Source organism: Schistocerca gregaria, chromosome 10 (assembly GCF_023897955.1).
Source record: "Schistocerca gregaria isolate iqSchGreg1 chromosome 10, iqSchGreg1.2, whole genome shotgun sequence".
NCBI classification, from domain to species: Eukaryota; Metazoa; Arthropoda; class Insecta; order Orthoptera; family Acrididae; genus Schistocerca; species Schistocerca gregaria.
This window is the reverse complement of record NC_064929.1, coordinates 223,158,323-223,174,363: the sequence shown is the minus strand read 5'-3', so window position 1 is coordinate 223,174,363 and position 16,041 is coordinate 223,158,323. Positions and strand designations below refer to the sequence as shown.

The window sequence follows — 16,041 nt, the reverse complement described above, 5'->3', positions numbered from 1 at the left end:
CGAGGACTGAAAATCGGGGTGGATACGAAGTTTTCCGGTCAGTCGTTGTACATGTGTCCCGTTCTCCAGTGGAACAGGTAAGGGGAAAAATGGTTTTTCTGCCTCAAGTACACCATCGTGTGGCGCGCGGATCATCCACCTACCAACTTATCTGGGGTTGCCTGCGTGAGTGAAAATTAAATGATTCTACAGGAACTTCATAAATTTACACAGCTGTTTTCTCATTGGTATCCTAAATTGAAGTCGCTATTCCACAGTAAACAAATTAATCAATGTGCTGAGACTGTTAACTTGTAAAATATCGCTTTTTTTATGTCTCCTTATTTGCGCTCGAGGATCACTTCGCAGAAAACTAAACTCTTTTTCCGACAAAGCCTCCGTTGTTTGAATCGTGAAATCAGTGTCACGATCTTACAGACACTGAGAATTCGCAGCAGAAATTGTGCTAAGCAATGCTGTGTTCTGTATGTGAGGCACTCTGGAGACGGATTTCAGAACACATTATTCAGTCTCCATAAGTGACAGTAAATGTGACGTCACGTGGCACAAAATCCACGCATTCGTATTGACATATTCCGTCTTTCAGGAATCCTTGCTGTGATATGACGCTAATTCCGTGAGGTTTCTTTTCCGTTTACAGGAATATTTTGGGAAGGTCGTTACTTCCGTTCTCCATGCCAGTCTGTACCGCTTAACGGCCCTCATACTTCGTCTGTGGTCCTAGTTGCAGGTTGCTTTGCTGAGGCTTTTCAGGCGCACAAAAAGTTTGCTTTCAATATTTTGCATACTTATTGATGGAATTTAAAATGCTGTCAAAACTTAGTCATTAAGTTCTATACTCTTATGTCAGAAGTTTGTCAGAGTAAGACAAATATTACTGTTAGAAACTCAGTACTATGAGTTCTGGCACGGAAATTGCGCAGGCCATATTTACCCAGTGACTGAGAACAAGACCACTTGCCAGCATCTGACTAATTTTACACCTTTACGAAACTTTTTTTCGCTGATGTCCCCAACAAAAAACATTACATGTCGCTGTTCTTCCAGTAAAACTTGAGCATCAAGCACGACGTTTCAGTTCATTACTGACTCTGTTCTCGACAAAGTTTGCACCGAAGCGATAAGTCCCGCTGAATGTACTTCCGAGATTATGTTGCTGTACGACACGACACGCAGATCAGGAGATAGGGGAAAATCCAGCTTTCGCTTGAAACGGAGTGCAGCGACTTCCAGCAAACGTTATAAAAATAATTTCGAACCTTTTCTTCGCTTCCATGCTGAACGTCGAACATTTAACATATAAAGTCGTTTGTAACATAATCATGAAGCTGTTTTATAAACTGGAATTCGATTTTTTTGACAGTTGTGGGTTGACTGGCTGTGGACCAAAAGCGTAAATAATTGCGAAGTCATAATGGAATCGTTTTATTTTAAAGGAAAAAGTTTTTCTGCATTTTGTATCCAGTTCTCCTACAAGTCAAAACTCTTAAATCTGTTCTAACTGATAAATATGATCGACATGTCGAATAAGGTGTGAGTAATACTAGACTCCTTATAAAAAAAAATAGAAGTCGAATGCAGTACAGGTCACTAGAAACAGAACAGCCTTGCGGGCTGCTCCTCCTCCTGCAGCCTCTGTGTGACGTCACAGCCTAAAGTATGTAAGGGACCAGACTGCTGGCGTTATCGTAAACTAACTTATGCTAAGAACAACACGCACACACCCATTCCCGAGGGAGGATGGAACCTCCGGCGGGAGGGGCCACGCAGTCCGTGACACAGTCGCCAAACCGCGATGCAAAAGAAGCATGTCCCTTGTAGCGTTAGAGGGAAGGACTGGACTGTTGGCGGCACCGCCCTTCTAGGTCTGTCAGCGTCGTTCTCTTCGCGCACTGTACGGCAGGCCCCAGGAGGAAAAAATCCGATGAGTGTGGGCTCTGCAGTGCATACCGTCAGAGCTGTGAGCACTTCTTCGTCAATGCTACTGAGAGAGACATGTCTTCTAATGGAAGCTTTTTGCTTTCCATATCTAGGGAGTAGGTTACGTGCACGAAAACAAGGAAATCTTGTCCAGGGAACGTGGGTTCTAAAATGCCTACCTTCCGGCCTGAGAGCACTTTCTCAGTGGAATAAGTGTGTTCCACAATAGCGAAGAAAACCACGTGGTTCATTGCTGTTAAGGTATGCCTCTCAGAGCCGACATTTACTGGGCATTTTTTGCTTCGAATGATCGTTCCTGTCGTGTCTCTGGCAACTGGCCATTCCTCCTGGTAAACCCTGTGCGCTTTGTAGCTTAAATACGAGCAGTGAGGTTGGGACGCCGCCACACCCGCCGTTTCAATCTGCGCCACCAGTCACCTTTATTACAATGTAACAGAAGTAGCGTGTGACCCACACGTGGCAAGGAGCTTGCTAAGTGCTTTCGTGATCGTGAAGAGAGTCACTCCTTGGAGAACCCTAACTTACAGTAAGAACCATTTTCAGAATTCTAATGTATGTTCAGTAGACACCTCGTCAAACACACGGCTGTTTTGACGAGCATGTCCTTTGTTGTTAGCAATATTTGTGGTTTTTCAAAAATAAAACCAGCACTAGAACAGTGATGTCAGAGACTTCAGACGTTCAACATTAATACAAAGAGGAGTGAAATGTATGTGCTCAGATGCAACCAACAGTTTCCAGAACGTAATACATGTCTTGTTGCCGACAGTTGGGAATTTAACAGTGAGAACAAGAACTTCCTACTGACCCATTTTTACTGTGCTGCGTAACACCTTCACAGTGACTGTTAAATGTTTTTATAACTTAACTTTACAAGTCTTGCAATCGTTGTAAATTGTATGGCAGACGTTAGTTCTGCGCCCGCCAGGTAACGTTAAGCTGTGCCTATGTGAAGAGAGTAACGTGTGTGTGTGTGTGTGTGCCGGCAGTTCTACTCGTGGCTGGAGCACAACGAGGTGGCCAACAGCACGCTGCAGCTGCGCCAGGTCACCGTCTTCGCGCCCACCAACCTCGCCTTCCAGAACTACAAGGCGCGCGACGGCGACGAGAACATCATCCTCTACCACATGAGTGAGTACGGCCGCAGCTCCGTGCGAACGCTGTAGCACCACCCCTCAACCACATCCTCAGCCTCCACTGCGTAAATAAGTACATCGTGGCACGTTTGGAGTGTACCACAATACGATCCTCACCGACATGAGGGAATACACCCCCTCCCACATCATTACTTGTGGCCAGCCCCCCCCCCCCTCTTCATCTGCTGGCATTTTTGTGGTCGATGCGTGCTGTGCATTAGGATGTTGAGCTTCGGAATGGCAGAGTTTTGCTTCTTGTCACGATTCCCGCTACATTTTACGTGCCGCAGTGCCTAGCGACGTGACGCAGCGATCGACATCGTGCTCTTACCAGCAGTGCGCGGGGCTCCTCCAGAACAGCGGCGGCCGCTGGCGTTCTCCTTCTCCTCTGCCTTCCTGTCGTGCTCGCTCTTGTTAGACTGATGCGGCCAAGGCAAATTCCTCCGGAGCTTACCGACATTCATTCTTCCCGCGAGCAGTTAGTGTTAGCAGAAGTTCCCTCCGTCGACACTCCACGTATTGACTCCTCCTCCCTGTTCCGTTAGCGCTAGCAGAACGAGAGCTCCGACGCGCCTGCGTTGTCGCCATCCCTACGTAGCGGCCTGCTGCGCCTTTGCACATTTCTCACTTAAGTAGGCTTCGGCGTGGCAGTCGGGGTCCGTTCCAAGCGTCAACCGGTCCACGCTTTTCAGTATTCCCCTGACGAAACAAACCTGTGGCCATCCGTGATGCTCTTCTTTCTGTACGTCCACTATATTCTAGGATGAAGTGCCTGCCTATGGACTACCGCTGCAGTTGTCCGACGGGATTCGTCATTTCCCGTCAGAAAGGTCACAGTACGCAGTAAGTAACCGGCGGAAAATTCTACAGTAAAACAGAAGTGCTACCCACCGTTCCCACGAGGAAGTGTTGCAGGCCCTCTGCTATTCCTGATCTACATAAACAATTTAAGAGACAATGTGAGCAGCCCTGTTAGATCGTTTGCAGATGTTGCTGTTTTTTACCGTGTGGTAAAGTCATCAGAATATGGAAAACAATTCCAAAATGACGTAGACACGATATCAATATAATAAGAAATGTGCCAGTTGTCTCTGAATAAGGAAAAGCGTGTGTACATGAGTACGAAAAGAAGTCCGTCAAGTTTCGGTTATACTACAAATTTAAAGGCTGTCAATCCGACTGGGGAATTAGAGTTGCGGACATCTCAAATTGGAACGATCTCATAGATAATGTTGTGGGGAAATCGAACCAGCGACTGCGATGTGTTGGCAGAAGATACAAGATTCGTGTTAAAGGGACTGCTTGCGTTACGCCTGGCCGGCGCCTCTTCTGGAGTGTTGCCTACCAGACAGGACTGGCGGAGGACTTGGAAAGAAGGGCAGCTCATTTTGTGCTCTCGGGAAATAGAGCACACAGTGCCGCGGATATGGTAAACCGTCGTTAAAAGAAAGGCGTTTTTCGTTAGTCCGATATTTTCACGAAATTTCAATCACCAGCTTTCTCCTCTGAATTCGAAAATATTTTATTCTCGCCAACCTACGTAGGAAGAAATAATGACCGTAATAAACGGAATAACAGCTCGTACAGAAAGATTTAACAGCGCGTGGGAAACATGAACACTTAGAGTGTGGAACAACGGAGAAACAGTGTGAGGGTGGTTCGAAGAACCCTCTGCCAGGCGCCTAAGTCTGAATTGCCGGGTGCTCTTGTAGTTGTAGTCACCAGTAAGCTGTTTCCAGGCAATATGTGCTCGTACTGTACCAGTGAACGGAGGTTAGCGACCCGGTCGTTCCATGTGATATCCACACGAATTCTTAGGTGTAACTGTTTCTACAATACTGGCCATTAAAATTGCTACACTACGAAGATGACGTGCTACAGGCGCGAAATTTAACCGACAGGAAGAAGATGCTGTGATATGCAAATTATTAGCTTTTCAGAGCATTCACACAAGTTTGGCGCCGGTGGCGACACCTACAACGTGCTGACATGAAGAAAGTTTCCAACCGATTTCTCATACACAAACAGCAGTTGGCCGACGTAACGTTGTTGTGATGCCTCTTCTAAGGAGGAGAAATGCGTACCATCACGTTTCCGACTTTGATAAAGGTCAAATTGTAGCCTGTCGCGACATTGCTGCTCGCGTTGGTCGAGATCCAATGACTGTTGGCAGAATATGGAATTGGTGGGTTCAGGAGGGTAATACGGAACGCCGTGGTGGATCCCAACAGCCTCGTATCACTAGCAGTCGAGATGACAGGCATCTTATCCGCATGGTTGTAACGGATCCCTCAGTCAACAGATGGGGATGTTTGCAAGACGACAACCATCTGCACGACGTTTGCAGCAGCACGGAGACCACGGCTGCGGTTACCCTAGACGCTGCATCACAGGCAGGAACGCCTGCGATGGTGTTCCCGACGACGAACCTGGGTGCACGAATGGCAAAGCGTCATTTTTTCGGATGAATCCAGCTTCTGTTTACAGCATCATCATAGTCGCATCCATGTTTGGCGACATCGCGGATAACGCATATTGGAAGCGTGTATTCGTCATCGTCATACTGGCGTATCACCCGGCGTGATGGTACGAGGTGCCATTGGTTACACGTCTCTGTCACCTCTTGTTCGCATTGACGGCACTTTGATAGTGGATGTTACATTTCAGATGTGTTATGACCCATGGCTCTACCCTTCATTCGACCCCTGCGAAACCCTACATTTCAGCCCCTGCGAAACCCTACATTTCAGCAGAATAATGCACGGGCCTTTGTGGATACAGAAAATGTTCAACTGCTGCCCTGGCCAGCACGTTCTCCAGATCTATAACCAACTGAAAACGTCTGGTCAATGGTGGCCGAGCAACTGGCTCGTCACAATACGCCAGTCACTGCTCTCGATGAACTGTGGTATAGCTACATGGGCAGCTGTACCTGTACACGCCATCCGAGCTCTGTTTGACTCAATGCCCAGGCGTCTCAAGGCCGTTATTACGGCGAGAGGTGGTGGTTCTGGGTACCGATTTCTCAGGATCTATGCACCCAAACTGCGTGAAAATGTAATCACATGTCACTTCTAGTATTATATATTTGTCCAATAAATACCCGTTTATCATCTGCATTTGGTGTAGCAATTTTAATTGCTAGTAGTGGATGAACTGGCCCGCTCCAATTGTGACACGTTGATGTATTAGTAATAGGATACTACACTTTTTTCGCATACTCCGAACATTTAGAGCACTATGCCAATCTTTCCATCACTTCAAAATGTTTTCAAGATCTGCTCGATTATTTGTCCAGCTTTCTTCACCGTAGGTAACTGCATCATCTGTAAAAGGTCTTACGTTTCTATCAATACTGCCTGTCACGTCATCAGTACAGAGGTGAACACCGAAGGACCCAAACACACTCCCTGGGCACGGTTGACGTTATTCCTACATCAGTCGACGGCACCCAAGTCACTGCATCCCCCTTACAGAAAAACCTGTCTGTTACTCCGTACGACCGTATTTTCTCTGGTTAGCGACGGTGTGGCGCTAACAATGGACCCCGCCTGCTCCTCACCGTCCAAATGTGTGGTACGTGCAGGGCGTGGCCGGAGATCAAAGTAATACAAGAGTCAGCTCCAGGTGGCCAGGCGTTTAGAAAAAGAAAACAAAATCAAAGTATGTGGCGCGAGAGACATTAGCCGTGTATTGTGCAGGCTGCGGAAAGAGCACAGAAAGGTAATCCGAGGGTCGTGGCGTCGAGACCGTCTGCAATAGGTATTTCTTTTATTTTGAGTTTACACGTTATTTACGCTACAAATGCTACGAAATAATGCTCGGTATATTGTGTTTATTAATATATTTTTTTTAAAAGCTAGAAAAGGAAAATTTGAGATTGTGTATGAATTTTCAGGAGGGGATTGAAAGGACCAGACGACAACTTCGTGTACGAAATTAGATACTTTCATTATTTTACAGTTGATGACTTACACGTTCAGGGGAAGCAATAATAGTCTTGGCAATTTCCTCACGTTACGAGCGACGCAATTTTACGATTACATGATTGTATTAATGTTGCTGTAGTAAAACATACTTGGTTTACATTCATATGTGGTTCTCGCTCACCGTATAGCAAAATAAGCGTTACACATCATGGCGCCGATAGCTGGTATGTGGAGTGTGTTCTCCGCATGTGATTTCTTTTTCTCACTCGATGGACCGATTTAACAAGGACTGCGAGCCTTTTGAGAGGGGTGGGGGGGGGGGGGGCGCCTGGGGCTGCAAGATGAAAATTAAGCTGACGTTTCAATTACAGGCCTATTGCGCGAAGTTATTTGCAAAGTCCTTGTGGACTCTGTAAGTATGAGGGTAATCCCAAACGTAAGGTCTCCTATTTTTTTTATAAGTACATACACCTGTTTATTTCTACAATGGTTTACAGCTTCGACATTTAGCTATTTTTGGACCTAATCACCATTTCTGTCGATTAATTTTTGTAGATGCTGTGGCAGTTTTCGTATGTCCATGTCATACCAGCTCACTGCCATGCTGTTCAGAAACTTATGAACCTCTTCTTTCACTCTATAGTCCTAAACTTGGCGCCCAGTGACTATTACCTGTTGCCTAGGTTAACAGAACATTTGGCCGGAAAGCTATTTAGCTCCAACGTCGAGGTGAAAGAAGAGGTTCATAACTTTCTGAACAGCATGGCATCAATGTGGTATGACATGGGCATACAAAAACTGCCACAGCGTCTACAAAAATGGTGATTATGTCGAAAAATAGCTAAATGTTCAAGCCGTAAACTGATGTTAACCATTGTAGAAATAAACACGTATATGTAGGTATAAAAAAAAAAAAAAAAAACAGGAGACCTTACTTTCGCGACTACCCTCGTAAATCCTTTCTTGGATTTTTTTAAATCAAACATTTGCCTTTGGCATACCTTTCCACGACTTCTGTGCAAATATTAAAAAATGCTATATATTCACCATTATTTCAGTTTATTTGCTGTGTAAATAACATAAAAATTGTTGACAGCGTTTCGACCCCCTTAAGCTCTCCACTACCGTTTGTATGTTTTCCGCTGCGCCAACCTTGGTTTGGCAGTTAGGCTAACATTAATGGTTTATGTGTCGTCAGGCCCGCATCAGAAGCGCTGTTTTTAGAGTTTCGTACTTCAGTTCAACATTAGAGGATCACTTCATCCTCCATCTGTTAAAAACCCTGTTTCTCAGCAACAGGTAGGCGTATCAAGTTCAAAATTTACGTCATACAGTAACATTTATGGTACCCTGTCGATATAAAAAAAATGAATGCAATCAAAAGACACAGCAATGTATGTCACATTCTTTGATGTTCAGAAACCTGTTGTGTACTTAGTGTATGGTAGTATATTTATGACAATTCTGGCGCACAGGGCATATTTTTCCATATTCTGAGATTTAAAAACACGATTTTAGTCTTGTAGCTTATCCCCAATTAAGAATTTATCTACGATTCTCATTTGATTAAATACTGAAGTTAAAAAAATACATTTTATTGGAATTCAATAACATGAACTAATTTATCCTTATTTTGTTTTTTACCTCAATAAATAAATATTATTCGACAGTTTTTTTCTAATTTATCATCTTCTAAATATATATTGTAATGTTACGATCTGCAGTTGTAATTTTGTATGTCATCTAAGAGTAATAAAACTTTTTCTCCATAAGTAGTTAAGATATTTCTAAAGCCGAAAATTTTGGTAAGACATGCTTTTAAACTCCAATAATTTAGTGAACGCTTCTTTACAACCAGTATAACTGCTTAGTAACTAGATTTTCAATGCTGACATTCATGATCATTTTGTTTTGCTTTTATGTATATAGAAAAATTTAGATTTTTAAATTTGGTTCCAAAAAGTTAAAACATGTCTCAAAATGTTCTAATTTTTGAAAATCGAATTTTTTCTTCTCTATCATTCTGAAAATGAAACACTTTTATAACTTTTTAAATCATTTATATAATTAAAAATTTTCAATTCAAATCAATGTTGTAAATTATTAAGTTAAATTCTTTTTACCATACATAATTATATATGCAGTTGTATAATTTGGTATATTTCATTAAAATGCACATGTCATTTATGTTTTTATAGTAGTTAAAAGATGCATTCCTCAAATGAGATTCATGGCATAGATAGGATAATTTTCAATAAAATTGAATGGGATTACATTTGCATCGTTATTTGATTGTGTTATTCTTTTTTGAAAGCTTACAGTGCGTTGCAGATTTTAAACATTTGTTCATGGATAAGGAACCCATAATTCTTGAACAGAAACTTCATTTCTTCCATAGATATTCTGCAATTTAACATGATCAAATAAAGAAGAATCATTTAACTGATTATTTTCATTGTTTTCCACATTTATCCAAAAATAAAGTAAAGCATACCAAATTCGACAGAATTATAGTAATTAGTAATATCTAGTTCAAACTTTCTTTTTCCATTTAATCCAGCAAATTCAATAGTTTGCAGGAAAAAGACAGAAACTGGAATGTTTGAATTTTTCAGTGTTTCTTGTTGTAGTTCAAGTGAATATTCTGCGTCATATTTAACAACAGCAACAGGAAATTCCACGCATTTTACAATAATTTCACCTTTTTTTGGAAGCGTATTGCTATCATTATTATTAGTCCATCGAAGAATAGAATCTCCCTGACCTTTTCTTGAACTGTAAGTAAAAATTACTGTAAAATCTCCTTCCCAAATTATTCTTTTAAATACTTAAAAAAATCCACCAATATAATTCTAATGTATAAAGTACTTCATTGTGTTTGTTTTTAACATTTCCTTCCATAGTTAATTCATTTTATAGAGATGAAGTTAATTGAATTAGAGTTGCTGAAGCAATCAATAGATGTTCTACTCTATATAAAATTAGATTTACCATAATATGCTGAAAAATCTGTGTGAATAACATCAAATGTCATATAAATCTGTGAACAATTACGATGAATCTAGTCATCACCAATATTAAAATCTGTCTCTTCATTATGAAGATTTAAATAATTTTTTGTTTTCTCATTCTTAGGTAATGAGTAAAATTTATAGCTCTCAACTTGGCTCATGATTTATTATGGAAAAAATGTATTAATTCATTTTTGAATTATTGTTACACTAGTACCACTGAAGTCAATCAAATTATCGTTTTTATCAGTGATAGGAATTCCTAAGTATTGAGTAGTATCAAAAATTCGAGTATTTATAGGATAAATTGGTCCATAAATTATTGGTCCTCCAAATTCAGCATTTGGTTTAAATGATGAAATAATAATAGTTTCTCTATGAAAATTATCATCATGTTTAACAAACACACCATCAGCTAAATTACAATTAATATTTATAACTTTAGAATATCATAAGTAATTGCTTTTTCATTAGCTTCCATAGCCTAAAATGTAGCCAGTAGAATCTTCTTTATGTATAAATAATTTAATGTCACTTTCAGCAGTAACTCTGTTTAAAATTTTAAACAATCTCCTTTATGTTTATATTACATTTTCTCATTTGCAAATTTACTCAAATTGTATTGCCCAACAGGAATTTCTATTGTTATTATGTAATTTATTATTTTTCATTGGATAAACACCACCCAGTGAATTATTTTTGTAAGTTTATCACAACAGTTATATTTCTTTTCAGAACAGATGAACTGTCAATCAATCGAAATAATCTACTCATTTATACTAATAAAAATTTTGTAAATACAAGACAGATTAGGAAAAAATAAGAACTCATGAAAATATTAAAAAGATAAATACCAAATACGATTGAACGAAATCACAATGAAAAAGTTGGTGAACATTAAAAAAAATTCAGAATAAGAACAAGAAATTAAAACAATTCTATTACATTCAACTGTATAAATGACCGAGTTAACTTCATTTTTCTGTATTGTTTCATATTATGATCTAAACAATTATTTAATCAATGAAACTAATTTCCCTTTTTACAACATTTTTAAGTTCTGTACATTTTTCTGCTTCTTTATTACCAACTTCATAAGCATATATTTTCCATCTTATACTAAAATTCTCTAACATAATTTTGCATCTTTGATTTTCCTTCAAACTTTCCTGTGGAATTCCATAAATATAACCTTTTGAATAATCACTTGTGTCAAATTCGTTTTTTCACCGATTTCATGTCTTTATAAAAATCTACAGTTGTTACATCACAAATAAACGAAGCTGTTTCCATATAATATAAATCAATTTTTCACCCTGTAACATCATAATGAAAACAGTGCATTTTTATTTTCAGAATATTCCCTCCAATGTAAATTCGTTAGTTGAATTTTTTTCATGTGAACTACAACTAGATTTTTCTGAAAATACGGTAGCATGTTCATAACATGATTTTGAAATAAATTTAATGTATTTTCTGGAACTGTTATTATGTCTTACCAAATACTGAATTATTCAAGAATTGTTAGAAATCTTTTTGGTTGAAAAAGATAATCTGATTGTTCAAATGATAAGATCCTATGAAGTTTAAGCAAATATTAAAACATTGTTTAAGATTTCTATAATGTTAAACACATTCTCCTTTATTATTTCATGTTGTTATTAATTAATTTCCTGCTTCTGGTGCTAATCATAAATCTCTGTGTAATTCTTTTGGATCATTAAAATATACTTTATTAATAATAAATTTGTTGCAGCCAAACTGGCTATTTACTGCATGAATCACAGCAATTATTCTACAGAGTTTCACCAGCGATTCTGTTCCCAACCTACAGTTTGTAGTGAAATCCATGCATGGAAGCTCTTGTCACTTTGTACCGTCCTTGCATCCATTCACAGTTTGTCATGGCATCTATAACATAAAAATGCTTCCATCTCTTGTAGTTCTGTCAGTAAGTCCTGGTAGGCTGTCGTCACTGATAGTAAGTGCTTCAGTTGCATCTCTTCTGTGAAGAAGGGCTCTGTGGCCAATTCATACACAAGTCACGAGAGTGTGTATTTGGACAGACATGGCACCCTTTTGAAGTAAGTAGCCTTCAGTTTCCTTAATTTTTCGAGATCTGTCTTCCTCAGGTGAATCCATATGAAATTGCAACAGATTCAACTGTCAAAGCACTGTTTCCGGGGAGAGTCTGCCTATCAACTTCATATCATTTATGGCTCTCGTTGCTGAGCTGGCTCTATAGTTTATGTGGTGTGTGAATACTGTTCCCTGTGACTGAAGGGTAACGCTTAGGTACGTAAAACTGGTGACTGACAGTAGTGGTGTCTCTTCGATGTAGAAAGTGCCAGATCTTCCTTCTCTTCATCCAAGGATAGGTATTTTTTTTTTCGTGCCCAGTACACTAACTAGTTGAAGTTTTTCTTTAGATGATTCTCAGAAACTGAGGTTAATGCCATGTTGTCTGCATACATTCTTGCGTGTTATTGTCTCAATAGTGTCAGCTAAGATGAAGAGTAAGGAGTCAGTGGCTCACCTTGCAACATTCCAACTGTTTGCCGTATCAGGCTTGACCCAACTATACCATGATGTAGTTCCACCCAGTTGTTAGTGACAAGATCTTTACTGATTGGCAATAGGTAATATCTTGGACCTTGGGCAGTTTCCCGTATCCTCATTAGAATGGATCTGCTGATCGTGTCGAACACATTGGTGTAGTCTATGAAAATTATTTGAAGCTTCTCCCCCCTCCCCCCTTGTTTCTCTAAGCTCATTTCTATATCGTTTTGGAGACAGTGTTCAGCTTGGATCATTGACCTGAGACCGAACTGTGAACTGAGTATTATTTTAAGACTTAAAACATATTGGTTCTAACCATCTGAAATCGCTAAATGGTAAAAATTGAGGCACTGCCCAAACATGCTATATAATTTTATTGTTTTCTGGTTAAAATATTAATAATTTGATTTAGCATATGTATTAATGCATTGAAAAATTCCACCTCGAATTCTTTTTTTTTCAAGAAATAAAAATCATATCATAATCGTCTGATAAATGTAATTCAATTTTTGTCATTTAGAACAAGAAAACCTCAAGATACATCAGGTGCTAGAAAATACCAAGATACATCGAGTTTATAAGATTTAATATATGTCTGTTTAGTGTTTCCTTTTCTCAGGGTTCTGCTGTAAAAATACAAAATGTGATTGGGTTTTTAATTTTAATGGAATAAGTTGGACTTCACATTACTGATTGAGTCAGTGCTGTAATTTGACTGTGAATGGCAGACCGGGTCGGCAACACTTCAAAAAGGGACTGTAAGGAAATAGCATCTGAAATAAGTTGATATTTACCTTAGAATTCTGTCAGAAACCTAGTATCTATTATAATATAGACTTCATCTAGAATACTTCTTGTAGGTTGGCCCTTTTTTATTATTATTATTATTCTTCGCTGGTCCTCTTGTTCTCACAGTCTGGATTAATTTATAAATTTGGCAATAACCATTGTGAATCACTTGAAGACGCCGTGTGTTAGTTTCATAATATATTTATAAATTCCACTTAAAATCATTCTTTAGCATCAACATAAAAAAACACGTTTAAACGTGTGAAGACAAGATAACAATAGAGTAATGAACTAGTTCTTAAAACAAGCACGTACACATAAGTAAAAAAGAAAAGAAAAGATACTTCTGAAAAAATCTGTCACTGGTGCAATGCTCTTCTGCATACACGATCGTAAATCACATCTTTGCTCTGGCAGAGGCGCGGTAGTCAACGTACCGTTACAATCTCTAAAATTGAAACATCATGTTACATAATAAATCCTGTGTAACCACCAAATTTTAGTATTGAATTCTTCCCATACTGTTTATGCACAATTATAATCCCCCATCAGAAATATGTCCTTTATTAAGCCTTGAATTCTTCTCTAAATTATTCCTTTGTAAGATTAGGACACAAGTTTTTCAATGTTGGAAGTCATAGATTTAAATGTGTCCCAAAATCTTAATCTATCTTCAACGTCTCTACTAAAAGTACTATATTTTTGTCATTATTTGGAACAGCATTAATATGTTTTAGATCTATTACCAATTTTTGAATGAACATCATATTTGTTAAATTATGAATACAAATTGGAATAAATTTAGGAAATTAAGATTACAATCTTTGCGAGTACTTCTCCGATATTTTTCTGTTAAAAATGACAATTATTTCTTACGTTTTTCTGAAATAAAACAAGTTTCTATCTTCATCATTGATAATTTCAGCAATTATACTACATTCTTGTTTTTACATTTCAGTGACTGTATCTATAAAAAAATGCCAGTACACATTAAAAAAAAAAAGTAATACGTGTTTGTTAACATCTTTGAAAAGGTGCAACAGGCATATCTGTTTTTACTTCTTTAGATAATCTCTAAAACCATTATAATCTTTTTATGTGTAACACAAGCATAAAGTTTTGATTTGTTGTTTGTGAGTTTATTAAGCCAAATAAATATTTTATCCAACAATAATGGGAATTATTTTATGCTTCAGTTGAGAGATTAACATGTTTTCTTGTTTATGTGGGAAAGACGATAAACAATAAATTTTTTTTGTCGAGTGTAAGAATTAATCGAAATATTTAACTTAATCCAATATTTGATAATATCAGTTGAATGAAAAGGAAAAAAACTTTTTCTTTTTCAGAATGTTTTTCTAAAACAAATGCAATATTTTTAATTTTTGCAAATCTTTCTGCATCAGAAGCTACTCGATATAAAGCTGTTTTTATTGAATAAAGATAACATTTTTTATCTTTTTTTCATTAAATACAGCGTTTTATCTTAAATTCTTTAGGTAAATCGATATAAGAAGAACCAGGATTGGATTTTGTCAGTCCAAGTTGTTTATTTTATATAAAATAAATAAACTTTTTTCTTTGAATTTCTTCCATTTCAGATAATAGTTTATTTACTTTTGATAGTGATCTTCTAAATTAGTTGTTCCAAATACAGCTTCATTACAGATTATAGAATGAAATTTATTTTCATATAAAAATTCTTGTGGTTCAACAGTATTCATTTCATAAGTATTCTCCTCGATTTAGGGGTTTTTCTATTAATTCGTTTTAAAAAATCGTCATCATATTGAAACCAATGTTTTTGTTTCCAACACACAGAATTCTCGCCATGTTTGAGACTAGTGTTGACTATCGCCAAATCACACTGTGGCGGTATACATGAAAAAAAATTGAGGGGTGTCTTGAAAATGACATATGTATGATGATTCTTGTGCAATAAATAAGTGTTCTCGGACACAAGCTTGGAGAACTTGTTTATAAACAAGAATTATTTTTTTATGGAAATTATGATTTTGTTCATGGAGGTGATATGCTCACTGCCACCAACTTCTCGACTTCCCACTGTACTCTTGCACACCCCTCCCTGAGGTCCTTTACTTGTCACTAAATTTAAGAGCCATCAAATCAAAGACTACTATTTCAAAAGAGAAGAATTTAATTTTAAAACAAGTAAGAAGTTTTATTAAGAACAACTAATTTAGAAGATTGTCAAAAACAATGAACTAGTAAAAGAAATGCAAAGGAAAAAAAATCTGATTGATCTTTGTTAAAACGTAATTCAAAACTATTTATCTAAAATAGACACAAAAGAAATTAAAAATAAAATGCTATAATTAATGTAACAAATGCAGTTCAAAAGTGATTTTTTTTTATTGAGTAAAGAGATCACCTTTATATCGAGCAACTGATCACACAGAAGAGTTAAAATTGTAACAAATGGGATTAGAATTGGATGAATTCTTGGAAAAGAGAAAATAAATTTTGATGTTTAATTAACATAGTTTCTAGAATTAGAGAAAGTCAAATAATGTCTATGCATAACCTCATTACCATACAAAACAGAAACACATCACTCTTCTTTTAATTTGGGAAGGAAATAATTCCTATTATTTTTAAAATAAAGATGTGTCTAGATTTATTAAATCCCAAACACAAATTCATCCTAGTGATAGA

At 37.7% G+C, this 16,041-nt stretch overlaps 1 protein-coding gene across 4 annotated transcripts in view; it reads left to right on the top strand.

Annotated features, from left to right (window-relative positions):
* The window catches only part of LOC126293557 (fasciclin-1), a 610,740-nt gene that overhangs the window by 472,714 nt on the left and 121,985 nt on the right, over window positions 1–16,041 (top strand). For all 4 annotated transcript variants that reach the window (XM_049986835.1, XM_049986833.1, XM_049986834.1 and 1 more), the window contains exon 2: window positions 2,931–3,072. In XM_049986835.1, coding sequence (XP_049842792.1) covers window positions 2,931–3,072 — 142 coding nt within the window. The remainder of the gene's footprint in view (window positions 1–2,930; window positions 3,073–16,041) is intronic.